The following is a 27233-nucleotide window of genomic DNA, read 5'->3' as shown; positions in this document are numbered from 1 at the left end:
CACAAGAGAAGACTATGCATGGACATCACCAGATGGTCAACACCGAAATCAGATTGATTATATTCTTTGCAGCCAAAGATGGAGAAGCTCTATACAGTCAACAAAAACAAGACCAGGAGCTGACTTTGGCTCAGATCATGAACTCCTTATTGCCAAATATAGACTGAAATTGAAGAAAGTAGAGAAAACCACTAGACCATTCAGGTATGACCTATATCAAATCCCTTATGACTATACAGTGTAAGTGAGAAATATATTTAAGGGACTAGATCTGATAGAGTGCCTGATGAACTATGGACAGAGATTCGTGGCATTGTACAGGAGACAAGAATCAAGACCATTCCCAAGAAAAAGAAATGCAAAAAAGCAAAATGGCTGTCTGAGGAGGCCTTACAAATAGCTGTGAAAAGAAGGGAAGCGAAAAGCAAATGAGAACAGGAAAGATATTCCCATTTGAATACAGAGTTCCAAAGAATGGCAAGGAGAGATAAGAAAGCCTTCTTCAGCAATCAATGCAAAGAAATAGAGGAAAAGAACAGAATGGGAAAGACTAGAGATCTCTTCAAGAAAATTAGAGATACCAAGGGAACATTTCATGCAAAGATGGGCTCAATAAAGGACAGAAATGGTAGGGACCTAACAGAAGCAGTAGATATTAAGAAGAGGTGGCAACAATACACAGAAGAACTGTACAAAAAAGATCTTCATGGCCAAGATAATCACAATGGTGTGATCACTCACCTAGAACCAGACATCTGGAATGTGAAGTCAAGTGGGACTTAGGAAGCATCACTACAAATAAAGCTAGTGGAGGTAATGGGATTCCAGTTGAGCTATTTCAAATCCTGAAAGATGATGCTGTGAAAGTGCTGCACTCAATATGCCAGCAAATTTGGAAAACTCAGCAGTGGCCACAGGACTGGAAAAGGTCAGTTTTCATTCCAATCCCAAAGAAAGGCAATGCCAAAGAATGCTCAAACTACCGCACAATTGCACTCATCTCACAGGCTAGTAAAGTAATGCTCAAAATTCTCCAAGCCAGGCTTCAGCAATACGTGAACTGTGACCTTCCAGGTGTTCAAGCTGGTTTTAGAAAAGGCAGAGGAATCAGAGATCAAATTACCAACATCTACTGGATCATGGAAAAAGCAAGGGAGTTCCAGAAAAACATCTGTTTCTGATCTATTGACTATGCCAAAGCCTTTGACTGTGTGAATCAGAATAAGCTGTGGAAAATTCTGAAAGAGATGGGAATACCAGATCACCCGACCTGCCTTTTGAGAAGCCTGTATGAAGGTTGGGAAGCAACAGCTAGAACTGGACATGGAACAACAGACTGGTACCAAATAGGAAAAGAAGTATGTCAAGGCTGTATATTGTCATCATGCTTATTTAACTTATATGCAGAGTACATCATGAGAAATGCTGGGCTGGAGGAAGCAGAAGCTGGCATCAAGATCACTGGGAGAAATATCAATAACCTCAGATATGCAGATGACACCACCCTTATGGCAGAAAGCGAAGAAGAACTAAAAAGCCTTATGATGAAAGTGAAAGAGGAGAGTGAAAAGTTGGCTTAAGACTCAGCTGAAAACGAAGATCATGGCATCCGGTCCCATCACTTCATGGGAAATAGATGGGGAAACAGTGGTAACAGTGGCTGACTTTATTTTTCTGGGCTCCAAAATCACTGCAGATGGTGATTGCAGCCATGAAATTAAAAGACGCTTACTCCTTGGACGAAAAGTTATGACCAACCTAGACAGCATATTGAAAAGCAGAGACATTACTTTGCCAACAAAGGTCTGTCTAGTCAAGGCTATGGTTTTTCCAGTGGCCATTTATAGATGTGAGTTGGACTATAAAGAAAGCTGAATGCCGAAGAATTGATGCTTTTGAACTGTGGTGTTGGAGAAGACTCTTAAGGGTCCCTTGGACTGCAAGGAGATCCAACCAGTCCAATCTAAAGGAGATCAGTCCTAGGTGTTCATTGGTAGGACTGATGTTGAAGCTGAAACTCCAATACTTTCGGCCACCTGATGCGAAGAGCAGACTCATTTTAAAAGACCCTGATGCTGGGAAAGATTGAGGGCAAGAGGAGAAGGGGATGACAGAGGATGAGATGGTTGGATGGCATCACCAACTCAATCGTCATGGGTTTTAGTGAACTCTGGGAGTTGGTGATGGACAGGGAGGCCTGGTGTGCTGTGGTTCAAAGGGTTGCAAAGAGTTGGACACGACTGAGCAACTGAACTGAACTGAATTACATGTTTACATTTTTGCAGTGTTTTTCTTATAGTTAATATTCTGGTCACATAGCATTCTGGTTGAAAAAATGCTTCATAGGATTTCAATTTTCTTAATTTTACTAAAGCTTAGCTGTGATCTATCCTGGAGAATGCTCCCTGTGTATTTGAAAAGAATGTATTCTGCTGCTTTGGATGGAATGTTCTATGTGTATCTGTTAAGTCCATCTGATCTAATGTATCATTTAAGGCTAGTGTTTCCTTATTGATTTACTCTCTGGGTGATCTGTTCATTAATGTAAATGAGGTGGTAAAGTCTTCTACCATGATTTCATTACTGTTGATTTCTCCCTTTATGTCTATATTTATGTTATGTTAATATTTGCTTTCTATATTTACATCCTCCTATGTTGAATGCATATACATTTACAGTTGTTATAGTTTACTTTTGGATTAATCCCTCAATCATTATGTAATATCCTTCTGTCTCCTGTAACAGTCTTTGTTTTAAATTCTATTTTGTCCGTATAGGTATTGCTATCCTGGCTTTCTTTTGATTTCCATTTGCATGGAGTATCTTGTTCCATCCCTTTACTTTCAGTCTGTATGTTGCTTTAGGTATGAAGTGAATCTCTTGTAGGCAGTATATATATGTGTGAAAGTGAAGTCACTCAGTCATGTCTGATTCTTTGTGACCCCATGGACTGTAGCCTACTAGGCTCCTCTGTCCGTGGGATTTTTCAGGCAAGAGTACTGGAGTGGGTTGCCATTTCTTTCTTCAGGGGATCTTCCCAACCTAGAGATCGAACCTAGGTCTCGCCCATTGCAGGCAGACACTTTACCGTCTGAGCCACCAGGGAAGCCCGAGAATACTGGGGTGGGTAGCCAGCCTTTCTCCAGAAGATCTTCCCGACCCAGGAATCCAAACTGGGTTTCCTGCATTGCAGATGGATTCTTTACCAACTGAGCTATCAGGGAAGCCTATATATATACATAGAGGTCTCGTTTTTATAGTCCATTCAGCCACTCTTTGTTTTTTGATTGGAGTCTTAAGTCTCTTTACATTTAAAGTAATTATTGATAGATATGTATTTATTGCCGTTTTATTCTTTGTATTTGTAGTTCCTTTTTGTCCTTTTATTTTGCTTTTGTTCTCTTCTCTTGTGTGGGCTTCCCTGGTGGCTCAGCTGGTAAAGAATCCGCCTGCAATGCTGAAGACCTGGGTTCGATCCCTGGGTTGGGAAGATTCCCTGGAGAAGGGAAAGGCTACCCACTCTAGTATTCTGGCCTGCAGAATTCCATGGACTGTGTATAGCCCATGGGGTCCAAAGAGTCAGAGATAACTGAGCAGCTTTTACTTCCATTTGTGATTTAATGGCTGTTTTAGTGTTGCATTTGAATCTTTTCTCTTTCTTGTGTGTGCACCTATTATAGATTTTGGGTTCATGGTTGCAGTGAGGTTCATTTATAGCAATATGTTTATTTAAGTTGCCGATCTCTTGATTTCAAGCGCATGTTAACAACTCTGCATTTTTACTCCCTTCTCCTCATGATTACTATTTTTGTCATATTTTACCATTTTGTTTTGTGACTCCTTTAATTGAAGATATAGATGATTTTACTAGTTTTATTCTTTAACCTTCCTACCAACTCTGTATGTAGTTAAATTTACTACCTTTAGTGTATATTTGACTTTAATATACACAGTGAGCTTTTTTCTTTCATAGTTTTAAGGCTCCTAGTTGTGGCCATTTCTTTTTTGCTTAGAGAAGTCCCTTGAACATTTCTTGTAAAGCTGGTTTGGTAGTGCTGAAATCTTTTAGCTTTTGCATCTTTTAAAACTTTTGAGGACTTCCCTGGTGGTACACTGCATAGGAATCTGCCTACCAATGCAGGGGACCATGGGTTTGATCTCTGGTCCAGGAAGATTCCACATGGTGCAGAGCAGCTCAGCCCATGTGCCACAACCGCTGAGCCTGTGCTCTGGAGCCTGCGAGCCACATTTACGGAGCCCCTGTGCTGCAACTGCTGAAGCCTGTGTGCATTGAGCCTGTGTTCCACAACAGCAATGAGAGGGCTTCCCAGCTGGTGCTAGTGGTTTAAAAAAAAAAAAAAAAAAGCTCACCTGCCAGTGCAAGAGACTTCAGAGATTCAGTCCCTGAGTTGGGAAGATCCCCTGGAGGAGGAAATGGCAACACACTCTAATATTCTTGTCTGGAGAATCCCTTGTACAGAGGAGCCTGGCAGGGCTACAGTCCATAGCATCCCCAAAGAGTTAGACACAACTGAAGCGACTTAGCGCACATGCACTGCGATGAGAAACCCGTGCACTGCAATAAGAGTAGCCCCTGCTTGCCGCAACTGGAGGAAGCCCACGCTTAACAGTGGAGACCCAGTGCAACCAAAAGTAAATATAGTGACTAAAGTTTTAACCTCTCCATCAAATCTGAATGAAAGCCTTGCCAGGTGGAATAGTCTTGGCTGTAGGTTTTTCCCTTTTATCTCTTTAATTATATTGTGCCAGTCCTTTCTGGCCTTTAGAGTTTCTGCTGAAAATTCAGCTGACGGCCTTATGGGCGTTACCATGCATGTAACTCATTGCTTTTCCCTTGCTGCTCTTAATATTTTATCTTCATCTTTAATTTTTGCCATTTTAATTACAGTGTGTCTTGGTAGGGCCCTCTTTGAATTGATCCAGCTTGGCACTCTGTGTTTCCTGGACCCGGCTGTCTGTTTCCTTTTCAGGTTAGGAAAGTTTTCAACTATTATGTATTCAAATATGTTCTCTGCCCCACTCATCAGGCAACTTTTAACAATCTTATGCCCTTTTGTCTTTATGACTGTTTGTTTTCCTCGCAACACTCTTTTTTAGTTCAGTTCAGTCACTTAGTCATGTGACCGACTCTTTGTGACCCTATGGACTGCAGCACACCAGGCTTCCCTGTCTATCACCAACTCCCTGGAGCTTGTTCAAATTCATGTCCATCGGGTCAGTGATGGCATCCAGCCATCTCATCCTCATCTCCTCCTGTCTTCAATCTTTCCCAGCATCCAGGTCTTTTCAGATGAGTCAGTTCTTCGCATCAGGTGGCCGAAGTATTGCAGTTTCAGCTTCAGCATCAGTCCTTCCAATGAATATTCAGGGTTGATTTCCTTTAGGATTGACTGGTTTGATCTCCTTGAAGTCCAAGAGACTCTCAAGAGTCTTCTCTAACACCACAGTTCAAAAGCATCAGTCTTCAGCACTCAGCTTTCCTTATAGTCTGACTCTCACATCCATACATGACTACTGGAAAAACCATAGCTTTGAGTAGACGGGTCTTTGTCGGCAAAGTAATGTCTCTGCTTTTTAATATGCTGTCTAAGTTGGTCATAGCTTTTCTTCCAAGAAGCAAGCATCTTTTAATGTCATGGCTGCAGTCACCATCTGCAGTGATTTTGGAGTTCAAGAAAATAAAATCTCTCACTGTTTCCCCTCTTCTGGGGTTACCCAAATCTGTGGTTCCTGAATTCCAATTCTTAAGATCCCAAATAAACTCATTTCTTATTTGCAGCCTCCTGCGTTGTTTTTGGTTGACAGTATGTATTTAAAATTCATAAAATTACTTTCTATTAGTGCTTATGTAGCTTTAAAATTTGTGTATATGTTATATGTATACACATATATATGACTATGAAAAATTAGAAGAGAAAACAAAAGCAAAGTTCTAGAGTTAGAGTTTGGTAGGTTTCTCCAGCAACTGTTGGGACAGGGAGACTTACATTCCTGCCACCAGGGAAGTGAAAATCTGCCATGGAGTTAAGAGTGTTTCATGGAGTAAGGCTTTGTAATGGATTAAATGTCTCTCCCAATGTGCTTCCCTTGCTCTGACTTTATGCTCATCATCCATTCTTAATTAGTAATTCTCTTTTACTATAATTAACTGCTACTAATTAGGAATCCCAGGCATTTAGATTTTGAATCATCAGAATGTATTAGCTATTCAAAAGAATAAACAAGTAAGTATCTCTTCCTACCTTCCCCTAGCCTGTACTATCAGCTTTTCCTTCTTTCTCCTTTATTTCCAGCTCTCCCTCTCCACCAGACTCTTTCTGTGAACATTTAAACATGTTCTGGGCTCTCCAGTCTTTAAAAATAAAGTTTCCAGGGACCTTCCATCCCTCTGGTTCCTGTTCATTCCTCTTCCTTTCCTTGGCACCTGGCCCCTTGAAAGAGTTTTGATTATTTCCTGTCACCTGCTATTCATATCTCATCCATTTTACTTTCTCCCTCATTTCTGTTCAAGGATCCAGCTTTTATTGTGGTCATAAGATATCTCCATGGTCCTAAATTCTGTAGACACTTCTCAGCCTTCCTTTTGACCTTGCATCCCTGGTGGCTCAGCTGGTAAAGAATCCACTTCCAATATTGAAGACCTGGGTGCGTTCCCTGGGTTGGGAAGATTCCCCTGGAGAAGGGAATGGCTACCCACACCCGTATTCTGACCTGGCGAATTCCATGGACTGTGTATAGTCCATGGGGTCACAAAGAGTCAGACACGACTGAGCGACTTTCACTTTCACTGAGTGACTTTCACTTTCACTTTTCGCTTCAGCCTTCAACATACCTGCCTTACTTACACAGTCCTCTGTGTCTAATGTGGGAGATTATCACAAACTGGAGGCTTAAAACAACATGAATTTTTTCTCTTACCATCTGGAGGCTAGAAGTCAAAAATCGGAAGTCAAGAAACAAAAAATCAGGCTGGACTCTTTCTGGAGACTGCAGAGGAGACTCTGTTCTTTGCCTGTTCAACTTATGGTGCCTGTAGGCATTCCTTGGCTTGTGGCCCCACCACTCCAATCTCTGCCTCCCCAGTCACATTGCCTCCTTTTCTCCATGTCAAATCTCCTGCTTTTCTCTTAGAAGACACTTACCATCAGATTTAGGGCCTCCTGGGATAATGCAGGATGCTCTGCTTATCTCAAGGTCCTTAATGTAGTTACGTCTACAAGGACCCCTATTCCAAATAATGTAGTCTTCACAGATTCTCGGCATTAGAATCTGAACATATCTTTTTGGGGGCTACCTTTCAACTCACTATAAGTGAAGGGTTCTGTCTTCCCTTGATTTCTGTGGCGTCACACTCTTCTGGTTTCCTTCTCAGTCTCCTTGTCTCTCTCCTTGTCTTACCTGACTTTGCCCTCTCTCCCTAGGCAACATTCGAGACCCATGACTTCGGGCACCATGTGTGTAGACGACTATTCCAGATTTCTGTGTCTAGTCATGCCTCTTCTATTGATGCACACAAGCAAGCTACCTGTGTCACCATTTGAGTGCTTCAGAGGCGTTCCACATTTAATGTGTCCAGTATAGAAGGCATCACCCGTTATACCTTGAATCCCCATCCCCACCCAAGAAAAATCCGCCCTTCCTGTGGAGTTCCCTAGCTCAGCGAGTGACACCACCCCTCACCCAGTTGCTGGTGCCAGAGTCATCCTCGGTATCTGCCTCGCCTTGTCTCCCCACATCCAGTTCCTCACCAGAAAAGCCTAAAATAGGTCTGGAATCTCCTCTCTTCTTACCTCCATTGTCCTAGTCTAAGCAGCTGCCTTTGTTTTTCATCTGGGTTAGTGCATTAGCTGCCTCACTGGTCTCCCATTGTCCTCTCTCAGTCTCTCCAATCCATTTTCCATGTGGCAGCCTGAGTAACACAAAATATGAATTGAGTCATGTCGCTGTGCTGCTGAGCACTGCTCTCAGTGGCTTTCACTGCTTTTCGGATGATCTCCAAAATTCTCCATGTAGCCTCTGGTGTCCTAGATGATCAGGTCCATCTGCCTCTGCACCCGCATCTCTCTTCCTTGGCCGTTCTCCAAGGAAGGAGGTTCTCCTCTGACTCAAACTATATGCGTATGTACCTTCTTACAGTTCTTGAAAGTTCCCTCCTGCCTCTGAATCCTTGCACATGGTTTTCCCTCTCTTCCCTCCTGCTAGCTAACAAATTTTTCAGGTATCAATCTAAATGTTGCTTGTTCAGGGAAACCCTTCTTAGCCACCCCCCACTCCTGAACTAGATTGGGTCTTCCTGTCTTCTAATAGTCCCTTTTGCCTCTCCTTTTAATTTAGTACTAATTATTCTTAACTATTTGCTTATCTCTCTCCTGAGAGAATGTAAATACCGTCAGTGAAACAACTGTGTACCTTGTGAAAATAGCTGTCAAGCACAGGGCTGAGGGTAGACACACAGATTCTAGTGAGTGAGCGCATCTAATTACCTGAGTTACTAAGATGTACCTGGGAAAGACCAAAGCCTGAATCTAGTGGCAACATGTTTGAAGTAAACATGTAAAACTGTTACTCACAATGTTTAATTTTTTAAATCGTATTCACCAGACTGATTTGTGGTGCTGGAGAAGACTCCTTAGAGTCCCCTGGACTGCACGGGGATCAAACAGTCATTCGTAAAGGAAATCACCTTTACGAATATTCATTGGAAGGATTGATGCTGAAGCTGAAGCTCCAATAGTTTGGCCACCCGATGTGAAGAGCTGGCTCATTGGAAAAGACCCTGATGCTGAGAAAGATTGAAGGCAAAGGAGAAGGGGGCGGCAGAGAATGATATGGTTAGATAGCATTACCAACTCAGTGGATGTGAATTTGAACAAACTCCAGGAGATAGTGAAGGACAGAGGAGACTGGTGTGCTGTAGTCTATGGGGTCACAAAGAGTCGGACACGACTTAACGACTGAACGACAACAGCCAGACTGAATGAAGTTAACAAAACTGCAGGAAACAGAATAGTAGAGACTAGTTTTAATATAAACTACTCAATAGACTTTTTCCCAATAATTGAGTCAATAGTTCCAAGTATTCTTGACAGTCAAGTTGTTATCCTGGGCATAATCTAGTTTTAGCTTCTGAAAAAAAATCTCATCTAGGTTCAAAAAAAAATAGCCAAGTTTTGGATTGGAAAAATTGTTGAATCTGAAAGTTGTGATTTTTCAAAGTGTTGAACTGATGAAGTATGTATTCTGGAAATATCCTAGGTATATTAAACGTCTTGAAGTTCTTTGTGGTTGGGAACCAAGACCTCTATTTCAAGCCAAATATCTTAAACACAAACTCTTGACCGAGGTAAAGTGCTAAATCATATGCTTGGCAGGAGCTTAGCATTCCTGTTTTGACTACATGCTTTACCATCTTCAGCCAAATGACAATCATTATTTTCCATTTTCAGTATGTTTGCCACACATTTAAGAGGGATAGTGAGATGGAGGCGGGGAATGAGTTTCAAATAGTTCTTAGATTTCTTAATGCAGTTTAGATACAGACCAGACATCAACTCCTTTATGTGCTATTGAGTCTAGTTCTTGAAGAACTCCTCAAACAATGACCTGCTTCAGACTCCACGTTTGCCTTCTTAATAGATGGGTGGCAACTGGTGGTTTGTATGGCAGAGCTAGATGTCCATGTTTACTGAATACCTGTGTTATTTATTTATTATTATATAAGAACTTACCCCAAAGTTTAGCAGGCTAAAACAATAAACATTTAGTATCAAAGTTCCTGTGGGTCAGGAATCTGGGAGCAGCCCAGCTGGGTGCCCCTACCTCAGAATCTCATAAAGTTCAGATGGTCTCATCTGAGGACTTGATGGTGGGAAGATGACCTTCGAAACTTGCATGCTTGTTAACAAGACTGAGTAACTGGGAATTCCCTGGTGGTCCAGAGGTTAGGACTTGGCTGTTTCGCTGCTGGGGTCCTCGAATTCAATCCCTTTTTGGGGAACTAAGATTCCACAAGCCAAGCAGAGCTGCCCAAAAAACAACAAAAAAAAAATTGAACTCCTAGTCACATGGCCCTCTCCATAGTGTAGCTGACAACAGAGCAGCCATTCTGATTTGTAATCCTACTTTTGTAACCAAGCATTTTCACCATCTCTGAAAGCTTTGGGGACATTTTCTTTGTCTCCACTAGACTAGAATTTCACAGTGATGTGACTTGGTGTGGGAGGATCAAAGTCATGAAAGTGAACTATCAAAATAAGATGGTTAGAGAAACACCGTGCTTTTGGAAGGCAAGCATGATGGCTGGTGAGCTGGAGAGGAGCTGGAAACAGAGAGTGTTACATGCAGCTTTGGAAACAGGACAGTCAAGGAAGTTACAGGCAATGGTCCTGTCTTACCTGCTGTCTTCCCCAAGTTGGATGGCATTTCCCAAGTGTACCTAGGATTTACCATTCTTCAGCCAAACCTCCCCATGCTCACCCCATTACTAATAATGTCAAGAGGCACATTAAGCACCAGGTGTCACTGTCACACAGTGGGCCCACAAACCAGTGTTGTTATTGAACCAACCCAGCAACCCCGTTTGCTTAGCCGCTGAACCAGTACCTTCTTTGGTCTTTAGCAGTGTCTGGGTGTTATTTTTTTAAGTGAGGTTGGACAGAATATATACTTTAAGTTAGAGCATAAATATGAAATTTCTTTATAAATTGTTAGTTCAGTTCAGTCGCTCAGTCATGTCCGACTCTTTGTGACCCCATGGATCGCAGCATGCCAGGCCTCCCTGTCCATCACCAACTCCCAGAGTTCACTGAAACTCATGTCCATCGAGTCGGTGATGCCATCCAGCCATCTCATCCTCTGTCGTCCCCTTCTCCTCCTGCCCCCAATCCCTCCCAGTCTTTTCCAGTGAGTCAACTCTTCGCATGAGGTGGCCAAAGTACTGGAGTTTCAGCTTTAGCATCATTCCTTCCAAAGAACATCCAGGACTGATCTCCTTTAGAATGGACTGGTTGGATCTCCTTGCAGTCCAAGGGACTCTAAAGAGTCTTCTCCAACACCACAGTTCAAAAGCATCAATTCTTCAGTGCTTAGCTTTCTTCACAGTCCACCTCTCACATCCATACATGACTACTGTTGTTAAGCACTATACAAATTAAGCTCTTGGATTGCTGCTGTTTAGAGAAACCAAACTTCCCAATTGTTTGGAAAAGGTGGAATTGTATAAAATACAATTCAACACTATGTAACCTACTGTGGAGAGAACAATTTTCATAGTATTGACAGTCCCAATCACAGTGTTTTTTGCTTTTCTAAAGTGTTTGTGTTAGAAAAAAAAAAAACTTCTTAAAATGTTTACATTAAATTAGATAATATCCCCATGTTGAGTTGTGTTAATATTCCATTCCCTTTCTCATGAACAGGTATATCCTGCAATGTATTCTCTGTGCTCTGCCTTTCTCTTGAATTAGGATTATTCTGTTCTTTCTTCCTCTGCTTTCCCTTTCTCCTAACAGTCATGGGCACTCAGGATTTATTTTGGTGGCAAAGGCAGATGTTTTAGAAAATGGATGTCTGATTCTCTGTGGGTGACTTCCATAATGTGGGGAGAAATCACCGTGTTGATAGTAAGTGAAGTGAAATGAAGGTCGCTTAGTCGTGTCTGACTGTTTGTGACCCTATGGACTATACAGTCCATGGAATTCTCCAGGCCAGCATACTGGAGTGGGTAGCCTTTCCCTTCTCCAGGGATCTTCCCAACCCAGGGATTGAACCCAGGCCTCCCACATTGCAGACAGATTCTCTACTAGTTGAGCCACCAGGGAAGCCCAAGAATACTGGGGTGGGTAGCCTATCCCTTCTCCAGAGGATCTTCCTGACCCACAGATCAAACTGGGGTCTCCTGCACTGCAGGCAGATTCTTTACCAACTGAGCTATGAGAATAGTAAGCAACTGCCAAATGAATCTTTGGAAAGTGCTATCCATCAAGGTTCAAGACCTGTTAAGTCTCTGATTAGAAATACCTATTTACTCAGTTGCCCTGATGTTTGGAACATACTTGCTTCTATCATTGTTATGCTGAAAATGGAAGTGGTAAAAATAAAAACTGGTTTCCCCCCTTTTATAGCCATATGGGATTATTATTCTGGAGCAGTATTTGAAATAATCATTGATTTCTTTTGTCTCTGTCTGCTGCTGCTGCTGCTATGTCGCTTCAGTCGTGTCTGACTCTGTGTGACCCCATAGATGGCAGCCCACCAGGCTCCCCCGTCCCTGGGATTCTCCAGGCAGGAACACTGGAGTGGGTTGCCATTTCCTTCTCCAATGCATGAAAGTGAAAAGTGAAAGAGAAGTCGCTCAGTTGTGTCCGACTCTTCGCGACCCCATGGACCGCAGCCTACCAGGCTCCTCTGTCCATGGGATTTTCCAGGCAAGAGTACTGGAGTGGGGTGCCATCACCTTCTCTGGTCTCTGTCTAAAATATATTAAACTGATATATTTCATACTAGGTGGCCTAATTAAACCAACAGTGAATTACATGGGTTCTGTCTTAAATTCTCTTTGAACTATCGATGAATTATTTTTTCATCTTTTTTTATACAATTTTATTTACTGGGTCTTCGTTGCTGCGCACTGGCCTTTTCTCTAGTTGGGGTGAACAGGGGCTTCTTACTGCTTCTTCTCTTGTGGAGCATGGGCTCTAGGGCACATGGGCGTAAGTAGTTGCGGTGTGTGGGCTCAGTAGTAGAGGTTCCCAGGCTCTAGACCACGGGCTCAGTAGTTGCGGCACGTGGGCTTAGTCACTCCACAGCACGCTGGATCTTCCCAGGCCAGGGGTCGAAGTGTCCCCTGCGTTGGTAGGCAGATTCTTTACCGCTGAGCCACCAGGGAAGCCCATATTCTTATTACTCTTCACAACTGTACTTTGTCTTTTAAGATTATATTTTCTAATGTTCATAACAGGTTTGAAAGTTGAAAAAACTTCAGTAACTTTTAGTGTACCCAGAAGCAGAGAAGAACTTTTTCATGAATGTTACCAAGACAGAGATAAGTGAAAAATAATGTATTAAAACATAAAGGTGCCCCCAGGGAGCGCTGGGGAGAGGACTGAGCTGATACTGAAAGGAGGAGACAGGCTGGAAAGGGAGACTTGCCTAAGCACGACGATCCATGGGTATTAATGAAGTTCCTAATATTGAGGAAGATTACAAAATATAAAAGCTTTTCATTTCGTGTTTCAGGAGGTGAGAATCTAACTAAGAAGAGAAAGAGTATACATATGAAACAGAGTAGTTAAGTAGTATTAAGACGATGCTCATTACCTACAAGAGCTTAGAGGAGGTACTATAGAGCGTAAAGACTACAGTGCTCCGTCTTTGTTTATCTGGTTATTTTTGGCAGTGCTGGGTCTTCACTCCTGTGCCCAGGCTTCACTAGTTGCAGCGACCGGGGCTGCTCCTTAGTTTCGGTTCGAGGGCCTCTCATGCAGTAGCTTGTCTCGCTGCGGAGCGCGAGCTCTAGTGCTTGGCCTCGGTAGCTGTGGTGCGAGGGCTTGGTCCATAGCATGTGGTTTCTCCCTGAACCAGGAGTCGTGCCTGCGTCCCCTGCGTTGGCTGGCAGATTCTTAACCACTGGACCCCCAGGAAAGTCCTACAACTGTTTTTGAAGAATGGTTAAATTTTAAATAAAGAACTGAAAATAAATACATTCCAGACGATAGCAAGCATACCACAATGAATTTGGAAGCCAAAAGAACACTCATGAGTGCAGATGAACAGGCACTTACATAATACCAGTGGGGATTTAAACTCTAGGCAGCTTGGCCATAAATCACGAGCCCTAAACAAACATTCTTTCCTATATGGCAGTTCTATTTTTAGGAATTATCTTAAGAAAATCATTAGAGAAATTGAACACAAGAAGTTCATCCCACGTTTATAATACAGAAACACTGGAAACACACCCACCGACAGAATGTCTATATTAATATGGAAATGAGAAAGAGCAAATGATGGAACATCATGCTGTTACTATAAGAATGGGTGCTTGGGGAATGGGTGTGTGTATATGTGTCCTTAGGTACATAGGGGAACTCAGCAAGCTTATATCCACCACATTGTGAATCATTTTTAACTCTGTATAGTTAGACAGCTGGTGACCTTACTTTTTTCCTTTTTGCTTTCCAATGTGATAAGCATGTATTATTTTTTGAAATAGGTTTTAAAGAAAAACAGAGCTTAATAAGGATCAGAATAGGGACTTCCCTGGTAGTCCAGTGGCTAAGAGTCTGTGCTTCCAGTGGAGGGGGCCCGGGTTCAATCCCTGGTCGAGGAACTAGATCTCACATGCTGCAACTCAGAGTTCACATGCTGAAATTAAAGATCCTGCATGCCACAGCTAAGACCCAGCACAAGCAAAAAAAAAAAATTTAAAAAAAAGAAGAAAACAAAAAAAAAATCAGAATAAGAGGCAACCGTTTACAATGTTTATTAAGAATGTATTTTTTCTACTTTTTTAAATGTTAGGGAAGCTATGATCTTGGTTAGGTTCTAGAACTTACAGAAATTTGGCTTGAAAAGGTCCTCTCTCACCCAGCACCCATCCCACTTGCTTAGAAAAGCTAATTGAGCTGAGATGTTTTTTCTTTTAACTCTTAAAGAATTGTACATCTGTATAGGTAACTAGTTACAGACTAGCATTTTCTGTTTATCTGTAGTTAATAACTTTGATTTAGAACATCAGAAGCATCTGGAAGAATCTCTTCATTTCCTGGATCATTGTATCATTTTATCCTTTCTTTTGCTCCTGTGTAGGTTCTGTCATAATGAATGGATCCAGTGTGGCGAATACAGCACCCAATATAAAATCCAAAGAGGACCAGGTGTTAAATGGGCATGATGAGAAGGAAAACCCATTCGCAGAGTACATGTGGATGGAGAATGAAGAGGATTTCAACAGACAGGTAAAGAAGTGAAAGGCTAATGATACATGTAGTTCAACAGCTGTATTTTACCATCAGTCTGTCAAAAGAGAATTGTGTTCATTGGCTTTAGAATAACTTGAAAATACATAGATGCCTGATCAGGGCTGACCAAAAAGCAACTTTAGTTGCTAAGAGACCAAATTGAAGATACCTTGGAGGACGATATTGAAATTTTTCTATCATGCTAATTAAAAGAGGATCCAATGCCATGGTGTTCTGGTGTAGGCTTCTGGGAAACAGCAGCTGTGTGCAGACAGGCCAGCCTGGCATGCCCCAAGTAGGAACTCAGGGACTGGCAGAATGCAAGTCTGAGATAGTGTATTTGGTGGGGGAAGGCTAGACTCCTTCCACAAAGACCCAGCAGTAATCAGTTGTCTTAAATCTCTGTGGTTGTAACACCCCCAGGTAAGCACTCCAGGTAGACAGGTGACTCTGCAACCACTTGATGCCCTCCATCATTTTGCCCTGCCACTCCCAGGGCACTTGGCAACTGTAGGGTAACTTGAAGTCAAGCCATAGGAAAGGGAGAGAGCCAAATGTCAAGGCAAAGGGTCTCCTTTTAACCAAATGATGCCAGAGTACTCATATCCCTTCTTGGGGACGTTATGTGATTATAGTTACATGGCCATATCCAGCATGGGAGACAGGAAATTCGATTTTAACTGCACAACTGGTGCTTTGGGGAGATGGAAACAAGTTTAGGAAACAGCCAGGAGTTTCCACCTGCTGTGGCTCACTGTGTTATGATCTATGTGAACAGTACATAGACCGTGCTTCCTGTGACACCCGTGGGCCCAGGTAACTGCTTTTGTGGCTTGTGCCTGTAAATAAGGGTGGACTTAATATGGAAGAACATATTATGCTCTCAGGGAAAGTTTTAGGGCAGATCCTGAGCAGTCATGTTAAATCTTGTAGTTTGGAAATATTTTCAGTTGTTATTTTAAGTACTTTGTAACTAATTTACTTGAGATTAAAAAAAATAAAAAGTATAGTTAATTGTAAGGTTGACATCATATGTTTAAGTCTTGCTACAGGTGACTTTTCCTTTGGATTCAACTATATTGGCTAGTTTGGGTGATTATTTTTGCTTGACTAGCCCTCTGGTGGCGGCATACGAGCTGTGAATCAGTCACCAGGCAGCCTACAGGGATGGCCAAACATGAAGCGGGAGGCCTGTGAAAATCACACTGATCTCCAGAGTGAAGCATACTCTTTACCAAGAGTTAACAGGGTCTGCAAATAAGTATAAAATATCCTTGCTATATATTGCTTTAGATTTAAGATACTCTTTTTCAGAAATATGCAAGTTGTTTAAATATTTGTATTATTTCTTCTTGTTTTGAAAGAATTTTCTACTGGTATGCCAGAAAGTGTTCTTTATATCTTTCTAAGGTTCTGAAAGTATTTTTCTCCTGAAGGGGCTTTATTACTAGAAAAGGGGGCCAGAAGCTGGGAGTTGGTTTTGGTTTAATCTCCACTGTCCAGGTAGTAGTCTAGATACATAGTTCCTGAACCCTTTTCATACTTGTAAAATGGGAAATTTAAGAACCGCCTCTCAATAAGATTGAAAAAAAATTTCAAGCTTTAAAATGATTTTCTGTTAAGTGCCATATGAGTGAAAAATATCTGTGTCACATATTAGATCTGTGAAAACCTGGAATTTCTGCTATTTTGACTATTTCCTGTCTTATTTTTTATGGAATTTGATTGAAAATACTTAAAGTTATATTTCTTTCTAGCCTTTCATTAAAAGGATCATAATTCTTAGTAGATCTCATACAAGATCATTCTTAGTTGCAAAGTTATAACCTCTGAAAGAAAGAGGTAGAAAAAGACTAGAAAGTGTGAGTCCCACTGGGACAGTTAAGTCTGAGCTCTTCCCCATTGCTTGCCAGGTGGAGGAGGAGCTGCAGGAGCAAGAATTCTTGGACCGCTGCTTTCAGGAGATGCTGGACGAGGAAGACCAAGACTGGTTTATTCCATCACGAGACCTGCCTCAGGCCATGGGACAGTTGCAGCAACAGTTGAATGGACTGTCAGTCAGTGATGGTCATGCTTCTGAAGATATTTTGGTAAGAGCATACGTAGTTCCACATGTGACATAGTGAAAAGAATATAGGATTTGGAGTCACGTCTCTCTTTTTGGCCCAACCACCTTGGGCAAGCTTTGGCGCCCTCTGAGTCACTGTTTCGTCACTCACTCACCACCTGGGCAATAACAAGGGGGTGCACTGAAGATGCACTGCGCCTCTTAAAGCACCGTGGAAATGTGATTGCTGCAGCGTCACCAACTTTCATTTTCTCCAGCGGCATTTTCAAAACAGAATTGGGATTAAGGATAAAAATTTGAACGTGGAAGAGGTTTGGTTTTAAATTATCATTTGCTGTTGTCCTTTTCTTTTACTGTCCCTCAAATCTGTATTTATAGTTTTGAATGATTCTGTTATAAAAACTGCTGGTTCATTTTGGAAGGAATATACTTCTAAGAGACTGTTTTTCACTTATAATTGGAAGACCAGATAAATGAATTCTCTGCCTTCCATGTTTACTTAATGTCAGAATTCCATAAGTGACATTGTTCTTGCACAATTCATGTCTGAATGATTTTGCCTGGCAGTTTGCTGAGGTTTTAGATCAAGATCTTGTCGATCAAGAGAGTAGCTAACCAAAGGGAGGATAGACAAAAATAATACAGGGATTGTGGTAACCAATCTAGTTTGATGGAGTACTCTGATTTTCATCGAGTTAAGGTACCTGTGAACTGAAAAATTATTTTTTGAGTCCAGGTTAACAAGCCTCTAATGAAAACATCATGAAGGGAACAGGAGTCTAAAGCAGGGAGGAGAAAATGAGGTTAGCAGGGGCTGAGTCCATCAGGAGCCACTGAGAACAGTCCAGGAATAACTGCCTGAGTTGCAAGGAATTCTGTTTTTTTCTCTCCTTTGGGCTGAGAGGAAGGTACTGGTAATAACATAAGCAAGGAGAAAATAAATTTTAAAGTGCTAAAGTGCAGCTTGCCTTGGGATTTATTATCTCTTGGTTCTTATTTCAGAGCAAAAGTAACCTGAATCCGGACGCCAAGGAATTTGTACCAGGAGTGAAGTACTGAGCTGACAGAAGGCGTTGAGGAGGACTTGTATGTCCCCACATCTGGGGACAGTGCTGCACAAAAAGGCGGAGCTGAAGAGGGGGGTGGGATGGGCAGGGGGTGCACAGCGGGGAAGGGAGCAGTGGTTTAACTTGGCACTGTGACTACAGTGACTGATGTGCTCAGTCTTTCTCTACAAGCCTCTCAGTGTTTCTCTTTTGTTCTGCTGACTTTCATTTGAAGCAATTTCCTATTATTTTTATTAGCTTTTCGATTTAGGGAAATTGCAGTCTTTCCTCATGCCCTCATCAGGAATGTTCTGCTGTGTGTGTTTAAAAGAATAAGCTGACCAAGAAAATCTGGGTGTTTAAAAATGCCCTCCCCACCCTGCTGTCTACTTACCAAGGGCAATGAACACCTGGAGCACTACATATTCAGTCTGTTGAGCTGGATGGGAAGAGGGTCAGTTGGAAGAAACAGGTGTTGTAAACCAGAGTACACAGCTCCCTGACCCCTGGGGGTTTCCTGCAATGTGCGGGGATTACCACTGGCCTGCTGAGCCCGTGCCTCCTTGCCTGAACCCCATTCAAGGAAACACAGGCTTAAAAGTACTGGTTTACCAGTACTTTAGATGGTTGATAAACCAACTTTCATCAGCCATCTTTTGATGGTTGATGAAAGTACAGGAGAGGACTGGGATGGTGGTGTCACTTGAGTCATTGACTTACTGTTGATCTACTCTTGAGCCTCTGTTTACGGCTGCCATCAGACTCATTATTTACAAGGTATAAGAGTTCTAGGGTGGATTTGCCACCTCGTCTCTCATGGTGTCCAATCCCCTGTCTCCTTTCTGCCCCGAACCCTATTCTGTTTTTAAGAAGAGACTGTTACCAAAGGTGTGTGAGAGGCATGCATTGCTGGCCATCAGCTTCAGTCTGGAGAGATCATCCTTGAATCCTGATAGTTATCGTCTTAAATTTATTTTGACAGGTTTTTCCTAGCCCTGTGAAGACTTGGTCCACCTGTATCTTACTTTCCTTAAAAAGGTTTGTGTACAAACCTTTTATAAGTCCATGTACAAAACTTTTATAAGTCCATGTATTTTTCAGAATGCTAGCAAGAAGCTCCATTCACAGTTTGATGCTTCTCCCCACCTTACAGAATTATGCAAAAGAACTCCAGAAAAGCCTAGGAGAGTGAGTCCCGCTTGACCCTGTGACTGTGTGATGCACCGGGACAGTTTCAGCAGTTATAAAGTTTTGCTGTTCCCACATACCCAGCTTTTTGAGTTTTCTAGGTTGAACTTTCTGGGTATATTCTTTTCCTGCCCACAGGTCACAGGTGTTTTGGTTATTGTTGTTGTTGTTGTTGTTGTTGATACTCATAAGGAACTAAACTGGGCACCAGGAGATGCCTTTGTGTGCTGGAGAGGTTGGTGGCAGAGTCAGGTCTGAAAAAGAGCGTGTCTGGTCCTGGCCATTCTCCCAGGATGGGCGAGGACTGGCAGGGGCCTGAGGAGAACAGTGGCCCCTCTGTATGACCGCCACTGTCTTGTATGACAAGCCTGTCAGGAAAAGATCATGGAACTTGAATAAAGTCTGTAAATTCAGTATGTGTTTATGGGACAGAGGTTGGAAGGAAAGGACTAGGGTCTGGAAAACTGAAGAATTTCTCCTTTTTCTTATGAGGTCCCTTGCTGACTTTTCTAACAGCCACAGGGTAATGTCAGATTGAAAATACAAACCCATATTTCCGGATGGGCTCCTGAATTCGCAAAGCCTCTACCTTGAGAGAATGGAACTCATTTAACTGTGTTCAGGGAGGGCTGCAAATAAAGAAATGTCTTAATTCCAGCTTCAGCTTTCAGCTGGAATGTTTGCCTCTGATAAGGCGAGGACCTTGGAAGTGTAGAAACAAAGGTCTCTTTCTTCCAGGACTGCTGTTCCTCCTTCAATCTGCATCAGCTTGTCCGAGCTCAGAATTCTAAAGGCTGCTGAAAATGTGTTGGGATTACAGCAGGAGCCGTTTTCGAGACCATGGTGTCTCCATCACAAAGAGGAGCGCGGGTTCTTTCTGTGGCTGCTGGTCTGGGAAGTCCTTCAGGGATCTGCATGGAGCAGATCTTCATCGACACCTAGGCTAAGCTGTTAGGTGTGGTCCAAGCGGCTTGCTTCTCCTTCTGCTGTGGGTTTCATCTTGGATGTCAGCATGATTTCACAAGGCATATTTGGTCAGGAGTAAGAAAGCTTCCTGCCAGATAAGCAGCGGAACCCGAGGACTGGCCTTTCCAGTCCTGTTGAGACACAGTGTGCTGACCCTGGGATCAGGAGGTGGCTGGCAGTGTGACCACCTTTTTAATGTGTGTGTTTGTGCTTCTGGTGGTTCCTCTTGCATTCTGACTTTTCTCCATCTATTTTACGTTGTGAGGTGGGAGCACAGTTGTCACCCAGACCACGGGTCCAGCTATAGTCAGTTTGCCACCTCCTTAGCAGGAAATGCATGTGGGTCTTCCTGGGTCTTCAGTGAAGAAAGGCTGGACTGACTTTTCCTCGTAGGAGAGATTATGGATGCAAGCCAGACTAGATCTGTTCTTTTCAGGATGAGGCTGGTATTATTATAAGTGATGATTTTGATGTTGAATTTAAGCCACTACTTTTTTTTTTGGCAACTGGAAGTTTAAGTATAGAAACAGAACATGTATTTTTAACAATTGCCAATTCTGACTGGTCCCAGTCTTATTTTATTAGTGATTGATTCTGTGGTTATTGGACTCAAACTCCAAAATGAAAAGTATTTTATCTCTTGCTCTTCAAGAAGATAAAAACAAATGCCTTTTAGTTTCTCCATCCCTTTGAACTGCAACAGAGAATTTGATGGATACAGCCTAGGCCTGAGCAGCTGCAGCTTTGGGTCTTTGGGCCAGTTTCTGACTGTGGCAGTTGATTTTAGGGTACCACATAAGGTCAAACCCCAGAAAATTGTAAGGAAAAGGCTAGACCTTTGCAGCACCTTTAGTTTCCAAAGTGAAAACAGCCTGGGTCTCTTTTATTAAAGTTACAATGCTAATTATGACTTTAAAGTGTTTTTAGAGGTAATCAGCATTTTTCAAATTGTGTATTACTATAATGGCAAAGTTCTGTCTTGCGTTTGGAGATGCTGGGAAGTAAGGTCAGTCAAACACTTTGACCTCAGAGTGTAAATTCATGTATGTCAGGGAGGAAAGTTGTGTGAAGAGGTAGCCAAAGGAAACTTCTTCAGTAGTGCTGCTGCAAAGCCAGTATGTAAACACCAGGAGCCCAGGACTCTACACTGCTGAGATGGGAGGGGGCAAGTGTTCTTCGCTGAGGATCCTGGCATCACGTTTAATAGTAGTGTTTGATTTGGATTACGTTGATGTATGAGCTCAGCCAGAGGCCTGACAGTTTTGACCAAGATTTGGAGAACATGTGGGAAAGACTGTATATCCCTGGCCACTCTCTTCCGGGGTAGATGTAGAGCTCATTAGTTTGGGAAGTGGGTGGAGAGAGCAGGAGGACTGACTGAGATCTGGTGAGCATCGGGAATGTTGGTTTCCTCCTCCCTTTGCCCGCAATCACCCATGTGAACCATGTGAACCGTTTCCCCTCTCATTGCCCACACAGATTGTTGGTTCTCCTGGTCTCCATGTGGTACACAGCGTACTTTCTGCAGCCACTGCTCTGCTGCCTTGCAGATTTCATCCGCAGGCTTGGTTGGTCACAATTTAGTAAGGTTTTTTCCCCCTGCTTTTAATCTTCTATTTCTCCCATTTTGAAGCTGCCGTTAGTGACAAAGGTCAGGGGAATAGGAGGCTGACCCAGGGATACATTCAGGTTTCCTACACGGCCTCTGTACATGGCTCACTGTGTCCTGAGTTCATACTACTCATGTGTACGTGCTAAGTCGCCTCAGTCGTGTCCAACTCTTTGCAGTCCTATGGACTGTAGCCCACCAGGCTCCTCTGTCCATGGGATTTACCGGGCAAGAATACTGGAGTGGGTTGCCATGTCCTCCTCCAGGGGATCTTCCCAGCCTAGGATCGGACCCAAGTCTCTCAAGTCTCCTGCATTGGCAGTCAGGTTCTCCACCACACTAGCTCCGCCTGGTCTCACTGCCCAATCTTCCATAGCTATCCACAGTCCAGATTTTGCCGGGGGAGGGGTTGTCATAGAGTGGGACAGCTAACTACACTGATCTCTACAGGGTGTTACAGGTTCATCACCCTACCCCCAGGGGACAGAAGAGAAATCTACAAAGGAACAGATGCACCATCTTTAAAGAAAAAGGCCCTTTATGTTTTGTTATCAGGAGTCTCATTTGTGAGGTCTGCTGAGCTTTCTTTCCCAGTCCTGTCTTCTTACTGGCTCCCTTTTAATATTGTAAATAGTAAGGAAAATGTTTTCACTCTGTAACTCAACACTAATTGAGAATCCTCTCTTGTTGATTGTGGGCCTTCGGAAATGTTTAATTCTTGATGGGTGGTTTGCAAGACAGGGACTTTTTTTTTTTTAACACCTTTATTGAGGCGTATTATCATAAAGTTTGCCCATTTCAAGTGTACAAGTCAGTGGTTGTAATAACTTTTCTGAGTGGCACAGACATACAATTCTGTTTCAGAACCTTTCCATCTCCTCAATAAGATCCTTCATGTCTATTTACATGGTACCCATGGTACTTGGAGAAGGCAATGGCAGCCCACTCCGGTACTCTTGCCTGGAGAATCCCATGGATGAAGGAGCCTGATGGGCTGCAGTCCATGGGGTCGCTAAAAGTCAGACACGACTGAGCGACTTCACTTTGACTTTTCACTTTCATGCATTGGAGAAGGAAATGGCAACCCACTCCAGTATTCTTGTCTGGAGAATCCCAGGGACAGGGAGCCTGATGGGCTGCTGTCTATGGGGTCACACAGAGTTGGACATGACTGAAGCGACTTAGCAGTAGCAGCATGGTACTTGCCTAGCTCTAGGCGACCACTAATCTATTACTATAAATTTGCCTTTTCTGGACATAATCTCAATGGAATCATACAACCTGGTCTCTTGTATCTGGCTTTCTTCATTTAGTGTATTTTTGAGGTTCAACCATGACATATAATTTGTTACTAGTTTGTTCTTTATTGCTAAATCATATTCCATTGATGGGTATACCACATTTTGTCAGCAGGGAGTCTTACTAAACTTGGATTTCAACTTCTTGGGGTCTGAATGGAACCCTGAGAACACAGGACTCATGGGGGAGCTGGTGTGCATGTCAAAGGAACTGCTTATCAGAACCAGCTCTGTCATCAGAAGCTCCACAAGGAAACTGAACTGCTGCAGAAATTTTTATAATTTTGCATCTTATTTTTTATATGAAACTTTCATGCTGTCTATGTCAGCATAATTAACAGCATCTGATAATTAACAAGTTAATGAGCATGTGTTTGAGCGGAAAGAAGTGAAACCATCAATACTGCGTTGGATATGTTTTTTTCCTCACCTAGAGGGAAGAATCTCTGAACTTTCTAAACAATGTTATTTCCATTACAAAGCTGAACATGTGTTAAGATCATGCTGCCTTTGTTGGATCGATTTAGAAGAGGACAGCCAGCAGAGGAGGTCAAGAGAAAGGGAGTGGTACATCCCAGCGGGTCTGCGCGCGGCCTACACATCTGCTGGTGTGGACGGTGAAGTGCTGACAGTGCCAGGGCAGCTCAGCACCTCTAGCAGGCCCAGGCCTGGACTTTGGACCTTTTCCCCTATTTCTCAGGTGTTTAAAAGCTGTTTCTGTTCCTTTTTTTTCCCTATGTATACATTACATGGTAGTTGTTAATAGTTCTTTGTGGGAGGGGCAGAGCTTTAAAATTGAAGAAAATAATTTTCATAAAAGTATCAAAAATGGAAAAAAGTTATTTTAAAAAATTTGCTATACAAAGTGGCAGCTGTTGAAAATCTCATTAAAATGAGAATAAAATGCATTTGCTGGCAGTGGTACTGTTTTTCCTTCAGTGGGGTCATTATATTAGAGAAGGGGTGTGTGTGTGTGTGTGTGTGTGTGTGTGTGTGTGTGGTCTCAATATGAATCAGTTTTATTTGCACAGTTTTATTAGAGGAGGGTGTGTGTATGTTTGTCTCAATATGAATCAGTTTTATTTACACAATTTCCCACTCTAAAAAGTGTTACAAAGTATTAAAAGCATTGTCTTGGAAGTTGTGTGTGTGATTTTGTCTCAATATGAATGTTTTATTTGCACAATTTCCCACTCTAAAAAGTGTTACAAGGTATTAAAAGCATTGTCTTGGAAGTCAGACCTAAGTGAATCCCATCTCCATCACTTAGTGCCTCTGGCCTGAACCTGTTTTATCTGTCAAGGTATAACACCTTTCTGGGGCTGTTGTGAAAATTTGACCACATATAATTTCAAATACAGCCTGGCATATGATCAGCACTTAATACATGGTAGTAATATTGGCAATAATATGAGTACCTTTGAACAGAGGCAGAAACAGGAAATCCTTGAGCTTGAAGGATAGCTGTTATTTTTCCTGTTCCTGGGAAAAACTTACTTCTCTCTAGAAAACAAGTTAACAGATTCTGTATTTGCCTTTCAACTACTGAACAAGGTAGCTCAGAGGTTAAAGCACCTGCCCGCAATGCAGGAGACCTGGGTTCGATCTCCTCCAGGGGTCGGGAAGATTCCCTGGAGAAGGAAATGACAACCCATTCCAGTATTCTTGCCTGGAGAATCCCATGGATGGAGGAGCCTGGTGGACTACAGTCCATGGGGTTGCAAAGAGCTGGACACGACTGAGCCACTTCACTTTCAACTGAACAAGTCTGAGAGCCTGCTAGGTACCTGGCATTGTTCTAGGCACCAGGGCTGCTGACGTTAATAAGCAGGCATCATTCCTGCTCTTGTGGAATCTTCCTCCCATTGATTCTCTGAGAGGCTTTATTTTATATGGTAGAAAGATCAGGGGATCAGACCCTAGCCTATGGGTTTTGAGTGCTTTTCTTTGCCTCCTTCTTACAATCAGATTTCTAGAACTCTGAGCTGACTTGCCTAGTTACAGCTTTTTGAGATACTGCAGTTATGTCTATACAGGGCCTGAACGATTCAGCCTTCAAGATGTGCATCGTCCAGAACTTTCATTCAAAATTTAAGTATAATAAAGTACAGATACTGTAAACAGTACAGTCCATACATTTTCACCAAACTTTGTTGGTATAAGGGTATCATTCAATTTTAATCTTTGTATTAAAAACCTTCAGAGCACTCATCACAGTTGGCAGACATCTCAGTAAATGCTTGCTGACGGGGTGGCGCATGTGAGGCCGTGCTGTCCATGAGGTAACGCAGGTAGTGAGGCAATGCTGGCCTCTTCAAGTGCAGTTTTTGTTCCCAGCTGTCTTGCTTGGCTGTTGAGCTCAGATGAACACATGCATTCCCAATGGCTTGGCAGTATGGAATTCCATTAATTTATTCTAACTTGTTAGGGAAGGAGATTATAAATTTAAAGGAGAATCTCATTAAAAATCACTTATGACTTAACGACCTTCTGTACTGCAGAAGCCTGACTGGAGAATAAGCTACCCCATCACATCTCCTTTGGCCAAAGGAAACAGGAACACATCTGACCTTGTACACTTTAGTGTTGCCTTCATTTTTTCAACTAATATTTTGTGAACACTCATGAGTTGGCCAGTCCCATCACTTCATGGCATAGATGGAGAAACAGTGGAAACAGTGGCTGACTATTTTCCTGGGCTCCAAAATCACTGCAGATGGTGACTGCAGCCATGAAATTAAAAGACGCTTACTCCTTGAAAGAAAAGTTATGACCAACCTAGACAGCATATTAAAAATCAGAGACATTACTTTGTCAACAAAGGTCCGTCTAGTCAAGGTTATGGTTTTTCCAGTTCTTGTATGGATGTGAGAGTTGGACTATAAAGAAAGCTGAATGCCGAAGAATTGATGCTTTTGAACTGTGGTGTTGGAGAAGACTCTTGAGAGTCCCTTGGACTGCAAGGAGATCCAACCAGTCCATCCTAAAGGAGATCAGTCCTGGGTGTTCATTGGAAGGACTGAGGTTGAAGCTGAAACTCCAATAGTTTAGCCACCTGATGTGAAGAGCTGACTCATTTGAAAAGACCCTGATGCTGGGAAAGATTGAGAGCAGGAGGAGAAGGGGATGACAGAGGATGAGATGGTTGGATGGCATCACCGACTCAATGGACATGGGTTTGGCTGGACTCCGGGAGTTGGCGATGGACAGGGAGGCCTGGCGTTCTGCGGTTCATGGGGTCACAAAGAGTCGGACATGACTGAGTGACTGAACTGAACTGAACATGAAAGTGAAAAGTGAAAGTGAAGTTGCTCAGTCGTTTCCAACTCTTTGTGACCCCATGGACTGTAGCCTACCAGGCTCCTCAGTCCATGGAATTTTCCAGGCAAGAGTACTGGAATGGGTTGCCATTTCCTTCTCCAGGGCATCTTCCCAACCCAGGGATCGAACCTGGGTCTCCCACATTGCAGGCAGACGCTTTACCGTCTGAGCCACCAGGTTGGCACTAAAGTCAATCAGCCTGTGCTCCTCACTGTGCTCCAAGACCACTGTTCAGCTGGAAGAGTAGAGCCCTGACAATGGTATGAAGTGATAGCTGTTCCCTGAAAAGCATAAATATGTCTTATTTAAATTCTTCACTAATAGTTTCAGATTCTAAATCCAAAATCCAGTGAGGTAACAATTCTTCCAGATTAGAACTGTCTGCTATCCCCTAAATCCTACTGGAACTATCAAGAGAGGTATGATATGTCTAAGGTTATTCCTGGTGATGTTCCCCATGAAGAACACTTTGTTCCACTAAACATGGTCAGGCAAGGATTTTTACCCAGTTTGACAGGAGAAAATTGAGATCACAGGTTAACTGGCAGCCACGTGGCATATGAGTATCTCGCATGAGGGGTGGGGGCAGCACACAGATGGATTATCTAACTGTGTGGTGAGACTGCAGACCACAGGTCAAGTACCTGAGCATGGGGCTTTAAACCCCAAGCTAAAACCATTTCAGAGCCCTCTGGGATACCTGCTGGCAAGTAAGCTGAGGATGTACACAGCAAATGTGCTTGGTAACAGTCCAGC

General features: G+C 42.7%; 1 protein-coding gene across 1 annotated transcript in view; it reads left to right on the top strand.

Annotated features, from left to right (window-relative positions):
* The window catches only part of PAIP2B (poly(A) binding protein interacting protein 2B), a 47050-nt gene extending 22986 nt beyond the window's left edge, over positions 1-24064 (top strand). Inside the window, exons 2-4 of the mRNA XM_069583640.1 lie at positions 14830-14978; positions 16895-17071; positions 18052-24064. Coding sequence (XP_069439741.1) covers positions 14841-14978; positions 16895-17071; positions 18052-18108 — 372 coding nt within the window. The 5' untranslated portion in view covers positions 14830-14840 and the 3' untranslated portion in view covers positions 18109-24064. The remainder of the gene's footprint in view (positions 1-14829; positions 14979-16894; positions 17072-18051) is intronic.
* The last annotated feature ends 3169 nt before the right edge of the window (positions 24065-27233 follow it).

This window comes from Ovis canadensis, chromosome 3 (genome assembly GCF_042477335.2).
Source record: "Ovis canadensis isolate MfBH-ARS-UI-01 breed Bighorn chromosome 3, ARS-UI_OviCan_v2, whole genome shotgun sequence".
NCBI lineage: Eukaryota > Metazoa > Chordata > Mammalia > Artiodactyla > Bovidae > Ovis > Ovis canadensis.
The sequence above is the reverse complement of the archived record's forward strand: the minus strand, read 5'-3'. Positions and strand labels throughout refer to the sequence as shown.